Genomic DNA, 22,958 nt, shown 5'->3' with positions numbered 1-22,958 from the left:
TTTTTCCTATTTGTTCATCTCAGTTTGAAAATTAGCCAAAAAAAATGTACACTAGATACAAAACAATAAAACTAGGTATGTTTACATGACTTAATGAAAAACAAGATTTCATTATGTCTTGCTTTTAGAGAGCTGACCCTCACTAAATGTTCCTCATTTAAAAAGATGAAAAAGAAATCAGAAGGAGAATTGTCATGCTCCAAAGAGAATTGTCCCTCCATCGTTACAAAGATGAATTTTCGCAAGACTAATTTAAAAGGTATTCCAAGCATTTCAATTTATGCCGAGAACTGTCATGGTTGTAGTTAGTTCTTGCAAAAGTAGCTATTTGCCCTGATGAATACCAGAACTTAAATATTGGACTAGGTCCAAAAAATACCTTCTTGGATAGCATGTAATTTTCTTGAACTGTCATCTATACAAAGAAAGTAATCATTTAATACTTGGTGTGATATCTTTTTCCCCCCTTGCCTTTCCAGATACTACAAAGTATGTAGTACTCATTGGGTTCATTCTAAACTTGCCCACCTTACTTTTCTATTCCACCTTATCTGTGCTGCTTAGGATCAGTGTCATCTGATTTGAAAGTATAATTCAGGGCTTCATCTCATTCAGTCCTAGACATTTTGTGAACAAAGAATGAGGAGTAGGCTATGCTACATAGCTGTGTTAAGCATATGGGCTCTTTTCTTCTAGGCGCAGAGCCCAGACTATGAAATGTATTTGGCTTTTGATTCTAACTGTACTGGAACTTAAGTACCTACAGAATGAAATAACAAGAATTGAGTTGTAATAAGTCACTCTGGCATTTCTTTTACTTAGATATATTGTAATGTGAAAAATGCAAGTTGTATTTGAAAAGTCATTCATGCCCAAAATTTATTATTGAATTCATTATTTATAAGCTATTTTTGTTTTTTTTTAAGAGTTAGTGGGAATAGTGTTAGTGAATTTCTCAGTGTTTCAGTGTATGTTCATAATTGGCATATCACTGAGTCAAAATAACTTACCATTTGATCAAAAACTGGAAAAGCATATTAGACAAAAACCTGATACTAAGTTCATAAATCAGTTCTTTGTTTTACTGTTTCAAAACGCAAAATGAATATGAATGACTTTAAGCTGATAAGCAGAAGGAACTGGGAGAGACGAGAACTGAGAAAAAGGAGAAAATTTGAAAAGCTTTTCCAAACATATAAAAGAAATGTTTTGCTACAAGTTAGAGATGATCTAGAAAACAAAACACTAAAAATGTGTTACTTAATATTTCATAGCAAGAGTAAACATAATTCAGAATTTTATTTCCTGAGCAATTACTTTTTACAAGTTTCTAATAGTTTTTCCTACTTTCAAGTATCACTTTTATTTATTTCATCTATAACAGAGATGGATATTGATAATTTTAATCAGCAGCTGATTATATTCCCCATAGGAAAAGCATTACTATTCTATTTGTTACTCTTACACAGCTTTAAATGGTACTAGAGATTTTTTAAATGTGTGTGTGTGGTATTTATATTAAGATTCTTCCATTTCTTCCTCTCTGTGCTGCTGTAGCCAAGCCAGCCAGCCTATTGAGAAGCAGCAAACCATCTGTTAATGGATTTGAAGTTCTGAATTATACTTGAGTGTGTAGAGGCACTCGTGCTTAGCCAGAAACAGTCATTTGAATTAAGCTATAAATGCTGTATAAAAAGAGCCATACATTTAACGTAGGATCGTGAATAAATTTAAGAGAGGGCAATTGCACTCTAAACTTTTATTGCTGCAAAATCCAGTATTTTCAGTATTCTGTGATCATTTGGGGTTTTTATAGCAGGATTGAAGCTTTAAACCTTGAACTGCGGAGATACAATGCCTGTGTTAAACCTTTTGCTGTAGAATTACATTGCTGAACTGCTGATAGCACAGGAAGTTCTGTGCATTGGTGAGGTTCTTCTACCTTCCCTCCTTTCTAATGCAAGAGATGTTTAAACGAGTCAGAAGAAAAAACTCAATAATTACCTGGCAAGAGGCCAGATCTTCTAGTTCATGCCCTTTGATTATTTTCTTTCAGTTGTTATCTTGTCTTCTCTGAAATAATCTATTAATTTTTTATGGCAGGAGAAACAGCCCTGCATAGAGCTTGCATAAATAACCAAGTGGAGAAATTGAAACTACTTCTTTCTTTGCCAGGAGTAGACATCAATGTTAAAGGTAAGGTGTATATCTTTGTGGTCTCATGTCTTAGAATTTGTGGTAATGAATAGCTTTATGTCACAATAAGAAAAATAGTTCAAGTAAATTTACGAGAATTTTTACTACCATTAGTAAAACTAAATTACACTGTATAATGGTTTGCAACTAATGGTATCAGAATATTTTTGATGTTTATATTTTAGTCCATTCCAAAATAACATTTTAAAATTATCATTTAGCTTAAATTTTCTTAAAAATAGAAATATGTTTGCAATTTGGTCATTTTTAGCAAAGCTCTTTTTTTGTAGATGAAGCACCTACAAAGTAATACTGAGAGGTAGAGCATCAATACATCATAGCCAAAAGTATTGCTGTTTTAAAACTTGCCTTGATTTCTAATTTAGACAATGCTGGCTGGACGCCTTTGCACGAAGCTTGTAACTATGGTAACACAGTATGTGTCCAGGAAATTTTAAAACATTGTCCAGAGGTAGATCTGCTCACTCAAGTGGACGGAGTGACTCCTTTGCATGATGCACTGTCAAACGGACATGTAGAAATTGGCAAGCTGCTACTACAACATGGGGGTGAGTGCATTTATGCTAAGTGGGTTTTGATAAATTACCCAGATCTTTTTGTTGTTGTTTAATGAAAGCCTTGGAGGAAGATAGCATTTTATTTTTAAAATCTGTAAGCAAAAATGATTTTATTTCATTGTAATGATGACGTAAGGTGAAAAGTCTCTGGATTTAGTACTGTTCATTAATTGTGATAAGAACTTTTTCATACTATGTGTATGTATGTACATATATATGAATGTGTGCATGTATTAAGCCTATTGAGTTTCATGTGTAAGTATTTTTAATTGAATATATTGATTTTAGTAGTGTTTTTACTTAACGTATGTGACATCTTGATGAACTTGTCATCTGTGAAAGTTCATTAATACATGGATACAGGGTTACTGTGATTATTTGGATTTTCCATTCATGTTATTTTCTATATCTACTAATTTAGTGTTATTTTTATAAGGTATTTCATTATACACTATGTCATCTCATTACAGGCTATGAAAAGATAGCCTCAGAATATTTATCTGTATTCACATTTTACAGTCAATTAAGATGAAGTAGGAGGGTTTGCAAATGGTAGTAATTGATATGCAGGGATGTTGTTAAGAAGGCAAATTAAGCTTGATACTCATCTCCTGCTTTTTCTGCTGATTTTTTATCTGTTTCTAGCAAGCCCCTTTTCGGTGACATTCTTACATGAAGAAAAAAAAAGCTGTTGATAAGCTTGTAATGTGAAATCAGATTTGTATAAATTTTGTATTGCTTTTATTTGTACTAATTTCAATTTAGAATTTAACGTGATTCTATTTTTCAATTTAGAATTTCACATTTTATTTTGTAATTAAATCATCTAAACATATATATATATATATATATATATATATATATATATAAACAGCTTATTCTCTAGATATCTGTTTTGCCAGATACACAGGCAAGAAAAATATACAGCATGATAGCTTAAAGACATTTGATTATTTATAGTGTTCTTCTGCCCCCTAAAGGCCCTAGAATGTCTGTTTTACTAGCACCATTTCATATTCTTCCTTTCTTCTATCTTTTTCAGTAATATTTGTTTAATAAATACAATGTTTTGCCTCTTAAGCCATTTTTTCTGCTCAATTATGTATCTGACATTCAAGTTAGTATTTGGTCTTGCGCTGAATAGTATAAGTGATATAATAGCCATTGTTGGAGTAAGTATAGGTCTTTGGTAAAATACAGCATTGTACCAAGCAGTTTAATTTTACTAGTGAACTATACTACATGGATGAGGTACTTGTTTTTTTGTTTTGGTTTTTGCCACACACAAACCTTTACTTTAACAGTTTAAAGAATGGCCCAGGCTGGGCCACCCAATAAGTTACACGCTCAGGTACTGTGAGGTCATATACAGTTCTAGCTGGCTGAGCCAGGCAAAGTGGTCACTTTCCTTGTCATGGAGCAAACAGAACTGGTTTACCTCGAGGGCATCTGCTGGACATCCGTGTGGATGGCAAAGGGGAACTTGCCACCAGATTATGAAACCAGTGAGAGCAGCAGGATGCTGTGGCATCCAAGCATCACTTTTGTGGAGCATAGCACGGTAGAGGCATGGCCCATCCACTATGCGGGCACCGTCCTTCAGTGCTCCAGTGACGGCAGGTGGTCAATGGAAGGGAATCTCAGGGTATGTCTTCCAAAGCATTGTAGGGCAGCTCTGGCTCTCCCCAAGCTTCAGTGAAATTATTTGCCAGTCGATTCTTTGCTCTTTTGGCAACTCTGTGGTTTTGACGAGTTTGCTATAATCGAGGGGTATTCAAGCACTTCTCCCAGAGTCTCCTGCTAGCTTGCATTGTGCTTTAGCGGTCAGAAAATGAGGTCCCTGGCTCCCTCTGTCACAAACTCAGGGAATGAATTCAACCCAGGATATTTTCCTATAAGTCTCTTGGTATGTGCGTGCCTCAAAGGGAAGATTCCCAATTAAAAATTCATAGCACAGGACTCCAAGGCTCCAGAGATCAACCTTCTTTGTATGCATGCGGACTTCAGTCACCTCTGGGGGCAGGTAGTCCAAGGTGCTACACAGAATGGTTCTCTGGAGGAGAACCACCCAAAGTCTGTGATATTAAGCTCTCCTGCTGGCTTGATGTCTCATTGAATGACTCTCTTTGAATGACCATAAGGCAGAGCATTTGCCAGTTTTGTGATTTAAGTAGCAGTTTGCTGCTCATCAAATTTGGATAACTTCTGAATATCTCTGTAGACTTTTCCAAGCGGTGCATATTCAAGAATTAGGTATACTCTAGTGGCATCATGGAAATAGCCATATAACCTGATAATATTAGGATGCTGGAGATGGGACTGTATTTCCACTTCTCTTTTGAGTTGATGTTCTGCTTTTGCCTTCTCCAGTTGAGCAAGAATAAACTTGCTTTGTTTTTCTCATGCCAAATGGCTGGGGCTGCTCATTCTGGGGCCAGGAGACCCCAGAACAATGGCAGCTGACTGCAATTATTTCTGCATGGGCTTCTGACTGGAGACAAGCTTCTGTGCTTGTAAAGGAACTCTCTGGGAGGAATTTGGAGGACACAATACCTGCTGAGCCTGGCCACTGCTTGCAGACAAGGGAAATTGCTGAGCCACTGGAACATGTTTTGGACCATCCCCTAGTGGAAGTGCGGCCTTAAAAGGCCCCGAAATGCAATTTTCTTTAGATGTGTCCATAGTGCCCGTAATCCAGCTTCCACTTCTAGACCCATGCCACCGAGTCCTCCAAGAGCCCAGCCATCTACTTGTATCTATCAAGAGCATTTTGCAATTATACTTACTTTTGCCTTAGTCAGATTTGCGGTTTGGGCCTATAACATGCTTTGACGTTATCATTGTTAGCATTCATTTGGGGCTACATTTTTATATTGGTAAAACTTTATCTATATGTTTGGGGTTTGGTTTTTTTTGGAAAATAATAATCCTATATTTGGTGCTAGGAGCTTGCTAGACCTAACAAGAAGACATTATATTTTGGACTTTCTTTCAGCTACTCTGATTGTATTTTATATATAATATATTTTTAATGTTATTGTCAGGATAATGTATAGAGGGGTTACAGTTACATTTGTCAGGTAGTAGTAGGTACATTAGTTCTCACACATTGATACCCTTTCTCATGTTTTTGTCCCTGTTCTCCTTCCCCCTCCCAATCATCTTGTTTCCCTTCCCTCCCCTCCTCTCCCCTTCCTTATCTTTCCCTCCCCTTCCCATTTCAAATAAACAAATAAACATATATACAATATACCAGGTAACCAAGTCAGATACAGAAACATGAGATTAACCATAAGGGCAAAAAGAGAAAAGAAATAACATAGTACATTAAAAACAATCACCCATGATAAACCTCTTGTTTCCATATCCTAGAGTTCATTTTATTTAGTCTCATCCTATATGACCTTATGTGCACAGCTTTTGAGCTATTATAATCCTCTGCTGGGAGAGTTGTAGATGTGTACTAATAGGATTAATTCAGAACTTTTTTGGCTTTGTTTGGAAATGTCAACCCAGGAAAAGAAATAAAGTTGGATTTTCAAATTATTTTCCCTAATTTATACATTGATTAAATAGCATCAACAGTTGCTCTTTTATGGTAAATACACTTTCTGTCGGGTTCTGTAGCTCTACCAGGTCAAAGTCATCATTAAGAATTTAAGCACTTAAACTGGGTGAGGTGACTCACACTTGTAATCTTAGTTACTCAGGTGGCTGAACTGAGGATTGTGGTTCAAAGCCAGCTCAGGCACACAAGTCCGTGGGACTCTTATCTCCAAGTAACCACGAGAAAACCTGGGGTAGAGTGTTAGCCTTGAGCTGAAGAGCTCAAGGGACAACACCCAGGCCCAGAGTTAAAGTCCCACAAGTGACCAAAAAAAAAAAAAAAAGAATCTAAGCACTTAAAATCTATTGTGTTTCAGAGAATATGTATAATATGTATGTTAATAGTAAGCTTCTCTGTCCCATGTAACATTTTTATGTCCAAATACATAGTTAAAGAATCTGATTTGCCATGTTTCCAAATATTGTGTCCATATTGCTTTGTTCCTTACCTCATCTTCATTACCTATAATAAACTCTTTAGTGTTTTGTGGTTAAATGAATATAACTTGAATAGAATAGATAAATTACTCTTGAGATTGATTCAGAAGGATTAACACTTGAGTTTTGTGAATCATTCACCCATACAAACATTAAACATAAGTGAATAATAAGTAATGTGTTACTTGTCTGCAATGCTTTTCATTTTTTTCACTGCCAGAATCATTTATCAGCAGTGGAAAGGGGAACTTATTCCTCTTGTTCATGAGATAACATTGATTCTTGTATAGAAGTTAGGATATATTAATTTAGTTAATTAGTTCTGGGATTACTGAAGTTATTTTAACATATTAATTGACATATTTTTATGAAAGCTTTTTTAATTTATCCATATCAGTTACTGTTTATTTAAGATAAATGCTTTTAGGTAAATGACTAGAATTTCACTTTTAAAAAATACACCTTTACTAGGCAGTCAACATGTATAGCCAATTAATTATGTCAACATGAATTAAAACAAACATGATTGGAAAGAGCACTGCATCGTTTGGGTAAAGAAAGTGAGAAAACAGCTGTTAAGCTGCCAAAATAAAAATGTTTTACGATTAACACTGTGTATTTTATTTTCACAGGCCCGGTGCTTTTACAGCAGAGAGACTCAAAAGGAGAATTGCCCTTGGATTATGTGACATCACCTCAACTCAAGGAAGAACTATTTGCTATTACAAAAATAGAAGATACAGTAGAGAACTTTCATGCTCAAACAGAGAAACACATCTATCACCAGCAACTTGAATTTGGTTCATTTTTACTAAGTAGAATGTTGCTAAATTTTTGTTCTGTTTTTAATTTATCTTCAGAATTCATTTTAGCTTTCAAAGGGTTAACTCATTTAAATGAGCTGCTTATGGCTTGTATTAGTTACAGAGAAACCACTAGTGCTCATACTGACTGGTTATTGGATCTTTATGCTAGAAATATTAAGACATTGCAGAAGCTGCCAACCATTCTTAAGGAACTGCCTGAGAACGTGAAACTGTGTCCAGGAGTACATACTGAGGCCTTATTGGTGACATTGGAAATAATGTGTCGGTCAGTCACAGAGCTTTCATGAAGATGACTCAGGCAGTATGAGTCATATTTCTAAAACCAGTTGGCTTGCTTTGTCATTTTGTATAGGCATCATAGGTGTCATAGCTCATTGACATTCTTTCTAACATGGCTGAATTTAAAAGCACTTATCAAACTTCTACATAAATAAAGGATGGAACTTTTTCCAGTTTGTAGAATTGGGCTCAGAAGTTTTAAGTATAAACAACTTTCTTTAATCCTCAAGAATTTTTGTTCTGAAAATGATATTTATTTATATTGTATATGTAAAAGAAGTAACTTAAATATTTTTTTCAAATCAAAATGTAATGTCCTCTAGATGTTGTAGGTCATATAATCATGGCAGGATATTCATGTAAATATTCATCTATTAACCTGTAACTCCATTTCTTCTTTACAGGCTAATGGCTAAAACGTACATTTTAGTTTTGTGTATTTATGAAATAAACATTTCTAAACTTTAATATTTGGGTTTTATGTAGCATAATCTGACAATTGAGTCCCTTTAAGTGTTTCATTTTAGCAGATCAGATACTGAACGCATTACTGCTTCATATAACCAATGTTCTCTAAGTGAAAACATTTTACTACATAATAGGTTTTATTAATTCTTATGCTAAGGAGTGACATCTAAGTAATTATTCAAAGTTTTAATGCAGTAAGAATTTACAGAGTAATGTTTCCATTTTCAGTTCTTTCCTAATAGCCACTTGACAGTAAAGACTAAAAGAAGACCCATGGATAATAACTACTTTTGAAACTAGAGATGCTTCACTGGTGGGAATAAGTTACATTGTGATATAACTAGAAAAGAAACATCCCCATTTCCTCTTAGCTTTTGTATAACTAAGTGATTCACAGCAATTAATCTGTTCTATTTTATGTTGAAAATAGATCTTTTAATAAAATATTTAGTATCTTTTTACTGGGCTTATATATAAAGTGAAAACTGCTACATTAGTATAAGCTAAATTAAAATATCAGATTTCTATATTTTTTTAAAAAAGTTTTTACATAAATATGTAAGTAATAGTTTTTTAGTCTTAGTCTTTATGTAAGAAATGATAGCTTCTGTTTAGTCTTCAAGTATGACATCATACAAATCTCTTTCAGTTATTATTTACCTGATAAACCAAAGTTTCAGGGAAGACATGACTTATCCTAAACTAAAAGATGTTCGGATCTTGGCAGGATCTTAAATTTAGTTCCTCAAATAATAAGAGTACTTTTAGTCTCAGGTGCTAATGGCTCATGCCTGTAATCCTAGCTACTCAAAAGGCTGAGGTCTGAGGATCTCAGTTCTAAACCAGCCCAGGCAGGAAAAGTTGTGATATATGACTACTATATCCAGTTAACCACTTAAAAAATAGAAGTGGAAGCCAGACATCAGAGGCTCATGCCTGTAATCCTGGCTACTAAGGCGGTTGATCAGAGGATAACATTTGAAGGCAGCCAATGCCTTCAACTACTCAGAAAAAGCCACAAGTGACACTGTTGTTCAAGTGATAGGAAAGTGGTCTTTAGCAAAAGAGGCTCAAAAATGCCCCTCCCCCCACGTAAAATAAACCACTTAGGATTATATTTTCTAAATAAACAGATACTTGAGAACATTGGCTTGATATGTGATTTCAAATCTTGGTCTAGATTGTTACTAATTTAGAAGGAAGAATCCCTGAGCTTTGCTTTCCTTCGGTATCAAGCGAAAGTAACAAGTATCCTCATCATGTTAGAATTTAGATTTGTCATTATGAGAATAAATATTACTGTCATCTGAGAATAAATATTACTGTATTTCTAGTTTTTACCTGCTGTTTTGATTATAGTAAATCACTAAAAACAAAAAAAGAAGGTAATCATTTTAGTTGGTAAGGTAATTGTTTCAGTTGATGACTGTTAACTCTATTGTTAGTTTTAACAGTACCTCTAAACTTAGTTTTCTAAATTTTGATGTTTCTTAAGAAATACTTATTTGGTTGCACTTAAGTCATTAGCATTTTGTACTGTCTGCCAACTACAAGCCTTGATGAAATGCTATGAAATACTCAAATGCTAATGAGTGCTCTGCCTCTAAGAATAGGATATTTCAGTTACTAGGTAAGCATTCACCAGGTAAGCACTCTACCACATGAGCCTTGTCCCAGTTCTTTTTTGTTTGCTGTTTTTCAGATAGGGTCTTGGAAATTTCTCTTGAAGCTCATAACTGTGATCTTCCTAGCCTTCCACATAACTGTGATTACAGGCATAAACTAACTATACCAGGCTTATTTGTTTAGATGGGTTTTCAGTAGATGGGAATTGCCTTAAATCGAGTCCTTACTACACCTTAAAAAAACCACCCTGGGAGGAGATTTTTGCTGCTAAGATTCAGCTTTCCCCTATGCAGTTCTATAAAAAAGATCTTTTAGGTTGTATTCTAGGTTCTTAATTCTTAATTTCAGTGAGCTAAATAAAGTGGTTCATATACGTATTTTTGTAGTTCACTCCCCTCAAAATAACCAGAAAAGCATTTATTCTATATAAGTCAAATGCAAAATTATTGTTTAGAATTCAATATTTCTTGAACACCTACCATGTACCAGGTGGAATGCATGACAGACGCTAACTCTAAGAGGAGGAAAAGGCTTACCATCTGGGAAGGTAAATTAGGAGTAAGTATTATGGTATTTGTTTTATATATTCTTCTAAACATAAAATTCGTTTTTGAATGTTTCTAAAATTCTTAGTACTCTGCTGTACTTTTGAAATAAGAAGATAAGAAGTAAAGTGTCAGCTGGGTAGTTTTTTGTTTTGTTTTTGCCAGTCCTGGGCTTGAGCTCGGGGCCAGAACACTGTCCTCGAACTTTCTCAAGAATAGTGCTCTACCCCAGCAACACTTCCAGCTTTTTTTTTTTTTCTATGTATATAGTACTGAGGAATTGAACCCAGGTCTTCATGCATGCTAGGGCAAGCACTCTACCACTACTCAACTACTAGGCCAAACTCCTGCCCAGTTGTGTAGTTTGTTTGTTTGTTTTTAATTAGTGTTTTTATTTTAGAACAAATAGAAGGTAGAGTATGGTTTTACACTTTTAAGAATTACTACCTATTAAACAACTGTAAAAGTATAGTGTTGATGGTAGCCTATGTTACATAAACTACATAAACTACTTGTCCTTTTCCTTATATCATTAGAGAAAGTTAAATGAATAGCTTTATAGAATATTTTTTTAAAAGCTTGGAGTAAATGTAAAGTCCTTATACCTTTGTCATGTAATGATGAACTTGAGAGACTGTCATTGTTGTCCTTGATTAGTGGAGAGGGGTCATATTTGGGGGATATGAGGATGGGTTGGTTGCCTCAGGCATTTCTCAAGTAGTTATGCCAATTACACCTCCTGCTGATGTGGAACTTAGAAAACTCAGAAGGATTGTTTTTATAATGTACTGCATTAGGAAGACTAGTTATGGTATTAGTGGAATTAGGCTGTGTGATGATGTCAAAACTGGATATGTGGTATAGTTAACTATTCCTTATAAGTCAGATTATAAGATAAATTCTCTTAGTTAAAATATTGCAACAAAAAGGTATACTTTATTGGGGTTTTTTTTGCTCTGATAAAGATTTAGAAATCACTAGGCTGTAAACAAATTATAAGTTGTTTTACTTGGTTCTGAGCATACATCTTTAGGTTCTATTCATAGAAGACAATTTCAGAGGTTGAAAGCATTTTATAACACTTGTGTAGAATTTTCCCTATTATGATGATGAGTACAGAACATCTCAAATAGTTAACTCATACACCACGCTATATAGATCTATACCTATTTTAGTTTCTAGAGACAACTGAAATCTTTGTGAATTGTTGAAGAGATAGCATTTCTCTAGAGATACTCTAGATGGAGGCCTGTTGAATCACATCCACATCCTCATGGTCAGATGTGGATTTTTGTTATTTTTTTAGCAGAACTATTTTTTTTACAATATTTTGTTATACTACTAAGTATATAGTTTTTAATTCAAATTATTATTTATTTATTTACTTATTATTGGCTGGTCCTGGATGTTGTCCCTGAGGCTCTTTGGGTTCAAGGCTATCACTCTACAACTTGAGCCACACTGCCAGTTTTGCTTTTTTCCGTGTAATTTATTGGAGATAAAGAGTCTCACACACTTTTCGCCCTAAACTGGCTTCAAACCACAACCCTCAGATCTCAGCCTCCTGAGTAGCTAGGATTACAGAACCACCAGCACCTAGCAATTACAAATTAACAATATTTTTAAAACTTAAACAGTAACCCTTATAACTTTTAAAATATAGAACATTCTGAACATGTACACATTTATCATACACTTTATATATATATGTATGATACAAGTACAGTGACGTTTTCATTTATTCTTGTATAAGTAGATGTACAAAAGGAGCTGCCATTCAACAGAATAGTATATGAATACAATGAATCTGATTAATGTCACCACTTCCTTTTTCTTCCCTATCTCTTCCAACCTACCCCTTACCTCAGATTTCTTAATTTTGTAGAATATGCATTGAATTATAAGTAAGGTAGTGAGTACATTTCTTGTCTAACAATGTTACCATCTCCCTTATTTTCTGTCCCTTTTCTTCCCTCCTCCCTTCCCCTAATCCTCTTTTAGACAAGTTGTAAAGTTCATTTCCAACAGTGTCCTGTATCACTGTTGCCTTGGGTCACCCTTTCTCCTCACCATTTTGTCATTCTCCTTGCTTTCCCCAAATTAGATAAACTTATATACAAGACACAAGTTACCCAAATCCGGGGGGAGGCCTGTGGAAGAGAACAACCCCTCCCCCCCAAAAATGGAAATAACTTCATATACTACATTAAAAAGAAGTGGGGCTTAGGAGTGTGGCCTAGTACTTATATGAAGACCTGGGTTTGATTCCTCGGTACCACATACACATAAAAAGCCGGGGCTGGTGCTGTGGCTCAAGTGGCAGAGCCTTGAGCAAAAAGTGTCTAAGAACAGTGTCCAGGCCCTGAGTTCAAGCCCCAGGACTAGCAAAAAAAAAAAATTAAAAAAACAATAACAAAAACCTCCTTTCCAAATCTTGGAGCACATTTCGATTAGCAGCATTTTTTTTTAAATTTTTAAAAACTTTGTTTACATTTCCTTAGGAAGTGAGACATTTTTCTTGACAGGGACCGTAGGAGGAATTTCATGTATCTGTACAGCAAAAGGAAAGCCAATGCATATAAATCCTATGTGCTGCAATAGCTGATTATAGTATTTGTTGAATCTTAGGACTGGCTGAAAAGAGAGACCATTTTTCACCACAGGTGAATTTGCAGCACGAGTTTGAGAAGATGTGACAGAGACTTGCCCACAGAATCAAGTACAACACTTAATATGATTTTGTCCAAGTACTTCCTTTTGCTTACAAATTGGCAATGTCATTGTTTCTAATAGAATTCCATTGTATTTATATATACCACATTTTCTTGATCTATTAATCTTGAGTGTAATCTAGGTTAGTTCCATAGCTTAGCTATGGTAAATAATGCTGCAATGAACATAGTTGTACTGGTAGTTTTGCTATGGCCTTGTTTGTGATTGTTTAGGTAAATGTCCAAGAGTAGGATTGGTGAGTCATAGGGGAGCTCGGTCTTTTGAGGAACCTCCATACTGCTTTCCACAGCAGTTAAGCCAGTTTACAATCCATCCAACAGTGCAGTAGCATTTCTGTTTGGCCACATCCCCTCCAGTATCTGTTACTATTTTGTTTTCTTGATAATGGCCATTCTAACTGAGGTGAGATGGAACCTCAACGTAGTTTTGATTTTCGTTTCTTTTATGATCAGAGAAGTTGCACATTTCTTCACATGTCAATTGGCTATTCTTATTTCCTCTCCAGAGAAGTCTCTTCTTTAGCTCACTTAGTAGTGGGGTGGTTGTTTCTTTCAGGATTTTTTTTGGAGGGGGGATTAATTTTTTGAGCTCTTTATATATATTTATAGACACTTTAGATATATATATATATATATAATTTTCTTTTTTTGGTACTGGGGATCGAACTCAGGATGTTGCACTTGCTAGGCAAGCATTGGCTACAGCTATATCCCAGCACCTCTAAGTGTATGTTAGATGTGAGGCCCTTGTCTATTGTATGACTACTCCCATTTTATGGGCTTTATCTTGCTGGCTGTGTTATTTTCTATGCAGAAGCTCTGCAATGTAGTGCGATCCCACTTATCCAGCATTTCTTTCATTTATTGTGTTTCTGGATCTTAGGAAATTTCAACCTGTGCCAAGGAATGATAGTATTTCCCTACTCTTCCCTATAATATTTGTAGAGTATTTGCTCTTACTTCAAGGTCTTTGTTCCATTTGGCATTGAATCTGTGCACACATATACTTTTTAGTACCTAATTCCTGGCGTATATTTTGTTGGAGAGCCAGTATTCCTAAGGAATCAAAATAATAGTGTTGTATTACAAAAACTAATCCTAATAAAATAGATATGTTTAGATATATGTACATACGTATTATGTTTGCAAATAATGTAACACATAGGCCTTAAAAAATGCAGAGAACTGAAGTAACTCTTCAGTTAGAATTGAAAATTCTCTCAAAATTGTTTTCTGTTGCTTTTTACGATTTTAAACCCAGCTTTGGCAAATCTAATTATCATCCTTTCCAAACATTAAGTGAGAATAGTGGCATTATTCATGTTAATAGAAAATGACTCCTTATTTTGGATACATGAATTTATTCTCTAAAACAATAAAGGTTAAAAAGAAAGTTTGGCGTGTTCAGAAGGTAAGTTGGACTGAAATGAAAATCTGGAATCCAGCTTGGAATTTATACCTATCACACTATCATTTGTCTTGCGAGTAGATTAATTGGAATTACCATTGCTTCTCCATTTCTCTTTCCCAAAGTATAACAGTCCAATTGAAGAAGGTCATCTTAATGTGGTGGCAGCTAAATGATCTTAGTTATCAGTGTTTATGATGGAACTGTTGATAAATTTTTATAATTGTCAGAATGGTTTGATTTTCAGTAGGCTTGTTTTTGTTTTTAGGGAGGTTACATCTTAGGTATGTAGTTTTGCCTTAAAGATGCATGTTTTTTTACTTGATAATAATGTCTTTTAAAGTAGAGAATTACTGAGCAGTTACATAGAATTAAAAAATTATAATGTGTATGTTTTTTATTGGGGGTTTCACGGGAATTGACCTCTGGGCCTGGGCACTGTCCCTGAGTTCTTCAACACAGGTTACCGACCTATCCGTTAAGCCTCAGCCATACTTCCCATTTTCTAGTGGTTAATTGAAGATAAGAGTCTCATGTTCTTCAGTGCCCAGGCTGGCTTTAAACCACAATCCTCAAATCTCAGCATCCTGAATAGCTAGGATTACAGGATTACTGGCCCCAGCAAGAAGTAGACTTTTAAAGAGGTTGAAAGGTTAAAAGCCATGTATAGTAGTTCCTAAGCTATTAAAAACCCATTTTTAGGTGTAGTTAAAATTCTAAATTAGTAGATTTAATGCGACAACTTTTGTAAAGCATTGGATATTTCTTTTTACCTTTTTTTGCCAGTCCCACGGCTTGAGCTCAGGGCTTAAGCACTGTCCTTGGGCTTTCTCAAGACTAGAATTCTACCACCTGAGCCACAGTACCACTTCCAGCTTTTTTCTATGTATGTAGTATTGAGGAATCCAGCCTGGGTCTTCATAAATGTTAGGCAAGCACTCTACCATTAGGCTATAGCAAACTCCCAGACCTCTGGCTACAAGTTTTTTTGTAAATGATTTGTATTTGTTTATAATGGTAGTAAATTTATTTTTTAATGTTCCTTATCTCAGTCTTGAAATGTTTGCAAAGTCATTTAAACTTTTATCTGCTGGACTTTCAAAAACAAAGCTTTAATGTACTCCAATGTGGGATCTAATTGAAATACAATTAATACTCTAGTCATATGTACTTGAGATGTATATTAATCAGTCACTTTATAATAAGCTATTTTTAGACTTCATTTTCAGCTACCATTTTGCTTCGCCCATGTTTGGGTGAAGATTCTGAAGTCAGTACTCTTTAGTAGTGTTCATTTGCTAAAGATGAAGCTTTTCATGTGAAATCATGGTATCACTTACTTTTACTTGTCTTATTTTAGAAATACTGAAGGAAGCTTAAGAGAAGTAGAGCTATGGTTCAGTTTAAGAATGTGTTTTCTGAAAAGTATTTTCTTATTCAATCCAGAAATAGAGGGAGAAATGTGCCTAACTACCTTTGAATGAATGTCACTACTGTGATATTAAGAATTTATTTCTTCTTCATTGATCTTGGGGGAGAAAATCCACTATATGACTTACTGTTTACCTCATAAATGCTGATAGAAACAGCTGCCTAGTGAGAGAATTGAGATTTTTGTTAGTGTTGTTTTCCAGGAGCATGCTGTTTTGCACCTCGCATGTGAATACCAGGAAAGTGGCTTCTTCTGTTACATACTGTTTCAAGGTAATACAGCTAACTGCAGTATATTCATATACTGGATACCTGTATTGTAAGTATAGTACACTAATCGAGTGCTCAGCTGTTTATCAGGATTGTCACGGACCAAGCACATGTGTAATTTTGAACTGGCATCATAATACTTTGGAACCAGTTGTTTGTGTATACTAGGTCATCCTGTAAGTCAGCATTTTAACCAAGCATCAAACTAAGTACAAAATGTCTCATCGTCCATGCCCTGAAAAAGTTTCCTTCTAGGAAGTACAGGGTTTTGAAAAGTAAATTTTAAATGATTACTAATTTCAAATTAGTGACATATCCATTCTGTCTGTTTTAAAACTTCAAGTAATGCATAGTATTTGACTTTTCTGGGTAGGTTCTCATGGAGTTAGTAGGTCTTTCTGTGAAGAAAAACTGATGTTTGTAATTGTTCCAGAACAAGGTATATATATAAATTTTGTTATATATCCTTGCCATATACTAAGAACTAGAGACTTCAACAGAGATTTTTACTTACACTTTTCCTTATATAGTAGTGATTACAGTTAACAGAAATGTAATTATATGGTTCTAGGGCAGTGATGGCTTTAAAAAAGGATTTCTGAAATGGGGATACTGGCGTTTACCCTTCTGTGGTCCAGCTGTCTGTTTAATAATGTGTGACTGTTGTCTTATATCTCCAGTAATGCAAAAGACAAATACGATGGCTGGAGCCCAGTGTGCTCCTTTCTATATGAATTTAGCTTTTCCTCCAAACTTATCATTTGAGTCCTGGCAAAATAAAAATACAACTTGATTGAAGCAATTTTGAAGCTTGACTTTGATCAGATTATGACTATTGTATCATCTTTCCTCACTAGCAACTTTCCTTCTTGGCTTTCAGGATTTCCCCAAATGCAGTCCTCCTAAGAAAATAAGATTTTCTTGTTGCTCATAAACTCAGGTTGACCACTCCTTACCTGTTGAAGAAACACTGCAAAGTCTACAAGCGTACTAAGTGACTACTGAAACTATAGCATAGCTATATACCTAAAATATTCTTAAAGTTCTCTGCCTAAGATAGTTTAACACTGTTAACTGACTAGTGTAGAACAGCAGTACCATTTGTTACTTTTTAAGGAAAAAGTCTCAATTTTTCAGTGACATTTGAAGACAAAACCAACACTTAAAACACCTGCGTGCTGGTGGCTTACACCTGTAATCCTAGTTATTCAGGAGACTGAGATCTGAGGATTGCTGGTCAAAGCAGATGGAGTAGGAAAGTCTGTGAGATTCTCATCTCCAGTAAAATAGTCAGAAAAAGCTAGAAGTGGTGCTGTGGTAGAGTGCTTGCCTTGAGCAAAAAGAAGCTCAGGAAGAGCTCCCAGGCCCAGAATGCATGCCCTAAGACTAGCAAAGAAAGACCCTCAAAACTTTTTAGCCAGGCACAGTGGCTGTAATCCTAGCGACTTAGGAGGCTGAGATCTGAGGATCAAGATTCAAAGGTAGCCCATGCACAAAAGTATCTGAGACACTTATCTCTAACATCTAGAAAATGGGAAATGGGGCTTGGCTCTAGGGTGGGTCCTTAGTCTTGAGCTGAAGAGCTCAGGGACAACCCCCAGGCAGAGTTCAAGCCTCATGACCCATAAAAAAATATATATCTTATATGATTGCATACATTGGTTCTTTCTCATTCTAAGGACCCCTCTTCCCCACCCCCCTCCAAAAAAGGAAGGGTTTAACCAATTCTGTATGTTTGATTTTTGTAGCATTTTGTTTTCTGTTGGTCATGGGGCGTGAACTCTACCAGCTGAGCCATAACACCACTTTAGTCTTTTTGGTTCTTAACCCAGATCCCCTTAGGACAGAACAAATAGAAATATTGCATGATGTAAATATTTCTCTTGACCTCAAATTCAACTGAAATAAATATTGAACTAATTGCCTCTATAAATTACGACCATATGACTGTAGAAACTATAAGAGTGATGGTTTGACCAGAAGAAAAGGAGAATTTCTTTGCTGAGGTCTACCTATTATCCTGGTAAAGAATTACCAACGAAAGGAATGACAGTATTGTAAGTATTCATTACATTATTTTTATATAGCTTTATTTCATAGTTGACCGTGCTGTTACAAAACTGACTAATCAAACTAATTACCTGCATATGTACATACACTCTCAACATTTAAAGCTCCTATTAAACACATACTAATTTAGCAGTATGTAAGGCTTTTCCAAGAAGAGAAATGGGGCTCTTTCCATGTGTTTTCTAGAGTATCATGTATCACACTTGTTTTCATTGCTAAGTACAAAATTTATGGCTTAAAAAACATTTAGGACACCTAATAAGTTTATAAACTTTATAGCTTAAATATGAAAAAAATTACTAATACAAAGGAGGCCTTTCAGCTTTAGAGATTTAAAAGAAAAACTATTGGCTCTGAATAAGAAGTATACTAGTCAGGTTTTATAGGATTTTGTGCATCTAAAATGAAAAATAGCTATCAGAAGCAAGTCAATTAATGGGCCATTGTTTTTGACTGTTATCTTATTCACATTGTCTTAATGACAATAGTGATTGAAAAAGGAATTCCCAGAACTTAATATAGTGCTTTTTGTTCATGGTACTGTCCTAGATTCAGCTTTTTCCTCCATCTATAAAAGAACAATTTAAAATATGGATATCTATGGATGGCTTAACACAGCAGTCACAGAAATTTGGAATAGAAATATAGGTGATGGATTCTATCCTCAGGATCTTTTAGTTAGTAAATTCATTTACTGATTCAGTATCCTGCCTAAAGATCAGTTTCTCAAAACCCGAGACAAATTAACCACTTCTTAAAACAAAAATTGCACCTATGAGAAAATTAAAATTCTATGAGGTACTCCATTCTCAGACTGTCATGCTTCAAGCTATTCATACTATCTTGACTTCATTGTATGCCTCACTATTCCAGGGTAGGCACACTCATGAAAAGCCTTGTTTCTTGAAACTTCTTGTTTCTTGAAACTTCTTTGTAATGATATGCACATTGGTTAAATAGCAAAAAAAAAAAAACACCCTAAATTAGGAAACGTGAAGGTGAGAATGTTGAAACTCATTTGTACAACTAGAGATGGGTTATTTTTTTTTTAAACTTTCTTCTGTACATCACATTCATAACTAAAAAGTGCATACAAATTCCCCATCTTTACACATCCCCCCCAGTTTAGAAAAAAAAGTACTGATTATACATAATTTTTTCTTTTGTGTTTAATGCAATGAATGTGTAGTCAACATTACCATTGAATTAAACATCTGAAATTCAATACAAGGAAACAAATTAGTCAACTGTTAACAGTTACAGCTGAGGTTGGAGAATATTTGCTTTATAGATATGAGTAGACATAGTCAACACAGAAAACAAAATTTCACAGAAGGTATAATCAGAGGTTAATCCAAAACACATTATGTCCTCAATAAACTTTAGTTAACAGCTGTGTGAAGTAATATGTGTTTGCAACAAATAGTGATTATATGCAGATACAAGCATGTTATTTTCAAACATGATGCACTAAATAGGTTTTGACATCAATATGCTCTATCTGTAGAAAGAGAATATAATTGACATTCTTTCTAGCATAGTGTATAAATAGATTAAAATAGTTCTATTTTAAGAAATAGTATTTAACAACATATCTGTAAAATAAAAATACTTTAAAAAATCAGCTTTGATGAGTTTTTTTTTGATCGAAACATTTGTTTTCTACTTCTCTATATTTTCCAGCCTTACCCCCCCCCACCTCCACTCTAGGTTACTAATAAAATAGTGCAAAACATCTGCAGCAATTTCAAGTGAGCTGAATCCCCGAGCAAGTCAATGAAGTAAGACATTGTCACTCACCAAATTACTTCTTCCTCTAGAGGTTACGTTTCCTTGATACATCAGAGAATTAAGTACAAAAACTGTGGCAATCTTGAAAGTGCATTGTTTAAATATTCTATTGTAAGTATTGAAATGTTTTTAGTATAACCCCATGTAAGCAGTTTATCTTACAAAACAATATTTCATGCATTCATATTATCAACAATGATTCTGATTTTTTAATGAATGAATAATGAAATGTCTTAGCACACTGCATTCTTTTTATACACATACAAAAAAACAAAAATTGATGTATTAAAGCATTTTAGTAACCCATAAGATACCACATACTTTTTTCCTTGAACTATTGACTATCAAAGTATAATTTACCTACAGCATTATGGGTTTAGTTTGCTACTATGTATGACATCTGAATTGGTTCGCTAACTTAGTATAAATTAAAGTAGTCGTAAATACAAAAAGTTAGATAGGCAATCACTTATAAATCTGGCAGTATTTACGTTATGTAGTCCTGGAGAGATTTTTAAGGTTTTAGATGGGTTAATTAATAGAAGGCTTATTAAGTTTGCTTTGCAGGATAGATTGTCTTGAGAAGGGGGTAAAATATACCAGAATTAAAAACCAACATAATTGCACAGGAGTGAAAGTCAGGATATAAGTTAATTTGAGATGTATTCTTGATTACAGCTTTGGGATTTCCCTTTTTTGAATATAAAACAAAAAACGGTAATGGATTTTTCACATAAAAAAGTGACATTAAAACTTAACAGAAACGATAATTTGTATCTTTGATAAGTACCCTTACACTTCTTTCTCCAATATATTATCCATAGCTAACAAGGCTTTCAGAGTACTAGCAATACCTTTATCAATTCTATACAATGGAAGTATATTTTCAAAGACATATACCTTTTGTACACTATTTATAAATTCTGAATCATGATAAAAAGGCAAAATAAATACAAAGCAGAAAGGCTTTTTCTTTTATCTTCTCAAACAGATGCTGGTCTCCTCAGTTCTGGGACTTGGCTAGCCAAGATTGTTTTTCTTCCTTTTATATGGGCTATGAGAAGGATCTGGTTTCAGTTCTTGGTATTGCACCTGTTTAAACAGAGTTCAGAGAAAGAGTGGTCAGTGGCCACTTTCTGAGGAAGTTGACAAGCAAAGGAATGAGAGACTGCTTGGGGGGAAGTATTCTCTTAAGGCTAATGGAATCTCCCACTAGGATACAGAAAACAACAGAATGATAGAGCAAGAATCAGAAAGGAAAGTCTGCCACAAATTTCATGGATCCCTGATGGGAAGTTAGACTGTTATGATTATTAAAAACTCAACCACTATTTTAAAAGAAAAATTATAATTGACTCTACATTTTCTTCATTGAATAATCATTTATTCAGACCAGTGTCAGGTTGCAGAAATACCTGGTGTATTATATATATATAAATAATTTTTAAAACTTGATGGTACCAACCTTTTCCATCAAAGGATTTGTAAAGTATGCCCTAGTATTCAAAAAGTAGTCACCTTCTTCCTTTACTGATTTCTAAATTATCTTTAATGTCATAAGGACAAATAGTTTGTGGCAATTTTGTAGAAAAAGAAAATGTTCCTTTCTTAAAACCCAAATCTAGGAAGTAGCAATGTGGCTCAAGTGATAGGGCGGTAGCCTTGAGTTGAAGAGCTCAGAGATAGCACCCAGGCCTAGAATTCAAGCCCCATGACCAGGGGGCAGAAATGTGTGTATATATATTCCTATTTTCCCATCAAGTGGTGATGATGTCCTTTCTAGCTGACCTTAACTTGGAGGAGGATTCTCTCTCAGATTACTGGTAGTTTTTTTTTTTAAGAGTCTAAATGTATTTGAAAGTTTATCCTGACTGGTAAAATCTGCTACAGGCTTTATTAACTTACCTGGCTCCTCTAAAGTCTTTTAAATCCAGTGGTACATTACATTAAAAAAAAAAGTAGTAATAATGAAACCTACATACCACTTGTACATCTGAAGGAACTCTGGAAAGGAAGTCAAGTAGTTCATTGTTATCAATTGCATATGGACTCCGAAGCTTTTTTGTAAATTTATTGATGCCTAAAAAAAAGTGATAGGTCAAACTATTACTGAGATCCATAGTTTACTTTTTGGAAAAAAAATTTGACTGTACTCTGAAGATCTAGCTTGTATGTATATTTATTGAGAAGCCAACATTTCTTCCGCCTCCTATCATTTTCCTCATTCTATCACCTTCCCTCCTCATCTGCTGCTTTTTTCTCATTGCATTTTAATAGCTCCTTCCTATCAGACAAGGCTTTTTGGATGAAAGGAGTGAGCATTCTTGTGCAAAACTATTTTAGAGTCTAGAAAACAAATTTTCCTTCCTGCTTTACCTATGATGAAATTTGTCTTTCTACATTTTATATTTTTGAATTAAGATTATTTGAGGCTAGAACATCTGCTTTTTTTGTTGTTTTGTGGGTAAGACATGGACTGTTGTATATAAATTATATGGTCTGATGTCTTCAGTGAGCTCTAGTTTATCAGAACCTGGAGTCTTTCACCTATCACAAGATATAGCTCAGCAAGTCAAATCCTACTTAATTGTGTCATTCTCAGTATCCTAATTCACAAAATGACATTGACTTTAAGTATCAGAGAAAGAAGAATGAAAGATGAGTGAAAATCTACAGTTGTACAAGTTTGGAAA

At 34.6% G+C, this 22,958-nt stretch overlaps 2 protein-coding genes and 1 pseudogene across 4 annotated transcripts in view; 1 reads left to right on the top strand and 2 right to left on the bottom strand.

The window, feature by feature from the left end:
• The window catches only part of Slf1 (SMC5/6 complex localization factor 1), a 66,826-nt gene extending 57,976 nt beyond the window's left edge, over positions 1-8,850 (top strand). For all 3 annotated transcript variants that reach the window (XM_090331614.1, XM_090331616.1, XM_090331615.1), the window contains 4 exons: positions 129-259; positions 2,104-2,196; positions 2,583-2,765; positions 7,451-8,850. In XM_090331614.1, coding sequence (XP_090187740.1) covers positions 129-259; positions 2,104-2,196; positions 2,583-2,765; positions 7,451-7,932 — 889 coding nt within the window. In that variant the 3' untranslated portion in view covers positions 7,933-8,850. The remainder of the gene's footprint in view (positions 1-128; positions 260-2,103; positions 2,197-2,582; positions 2,766-7,450) is intronic.
• On the bottom strand, positions 4,476-5,494 carry LOC150064213 (aurora kinase A pseudogene; annotated as a pseudogene).
• Positions 8,851-20,617: 11,767 nt separating the features above from the next.
• Positions 20,618-22,958, bottom strand: part of Mctp1 (multiple C2 and transmembrane domain containing 1) — a 481,369-nt gene continuing 479,028 nt past the window's right edge. Inside the window, exons 24-25 of the mRNA XM_090331048.1 lie at positions 22,248-22,345; positions 20,618-21,357 (exon numbers count right to left, since the gene is read on the bottom strand). Coding sequence (XP_090187174.1) covers positions 21,286-21,357; positions 22,248-22,345 — 170 coding nt within the window. The 3' untranslated portion in view covers positions 20,618-21,285. The remainder of the gene's footprint in view (positions 21,358-22,247; positions 22,346-22,958) is intronic.

The sequence above is a fragment of the Megascapheus bottae genome, chromosome 4, assembly GCF_031878675.1.
Source record: "Megascapheus bottae isolate mThoBot1 chromosome 4, mThoBot2.hap1, whole genome shotgun sequence".
Classification (NCBI taxonomy): Eukaryota; Metazoa; Chordata; class Mammalia; order Rodentia; family Geomyidae; genus Megascapheus; species Megascapheus bottae.
This window is presented reverse-complemented; position numbering and strand designations above follow the sequence as displayed.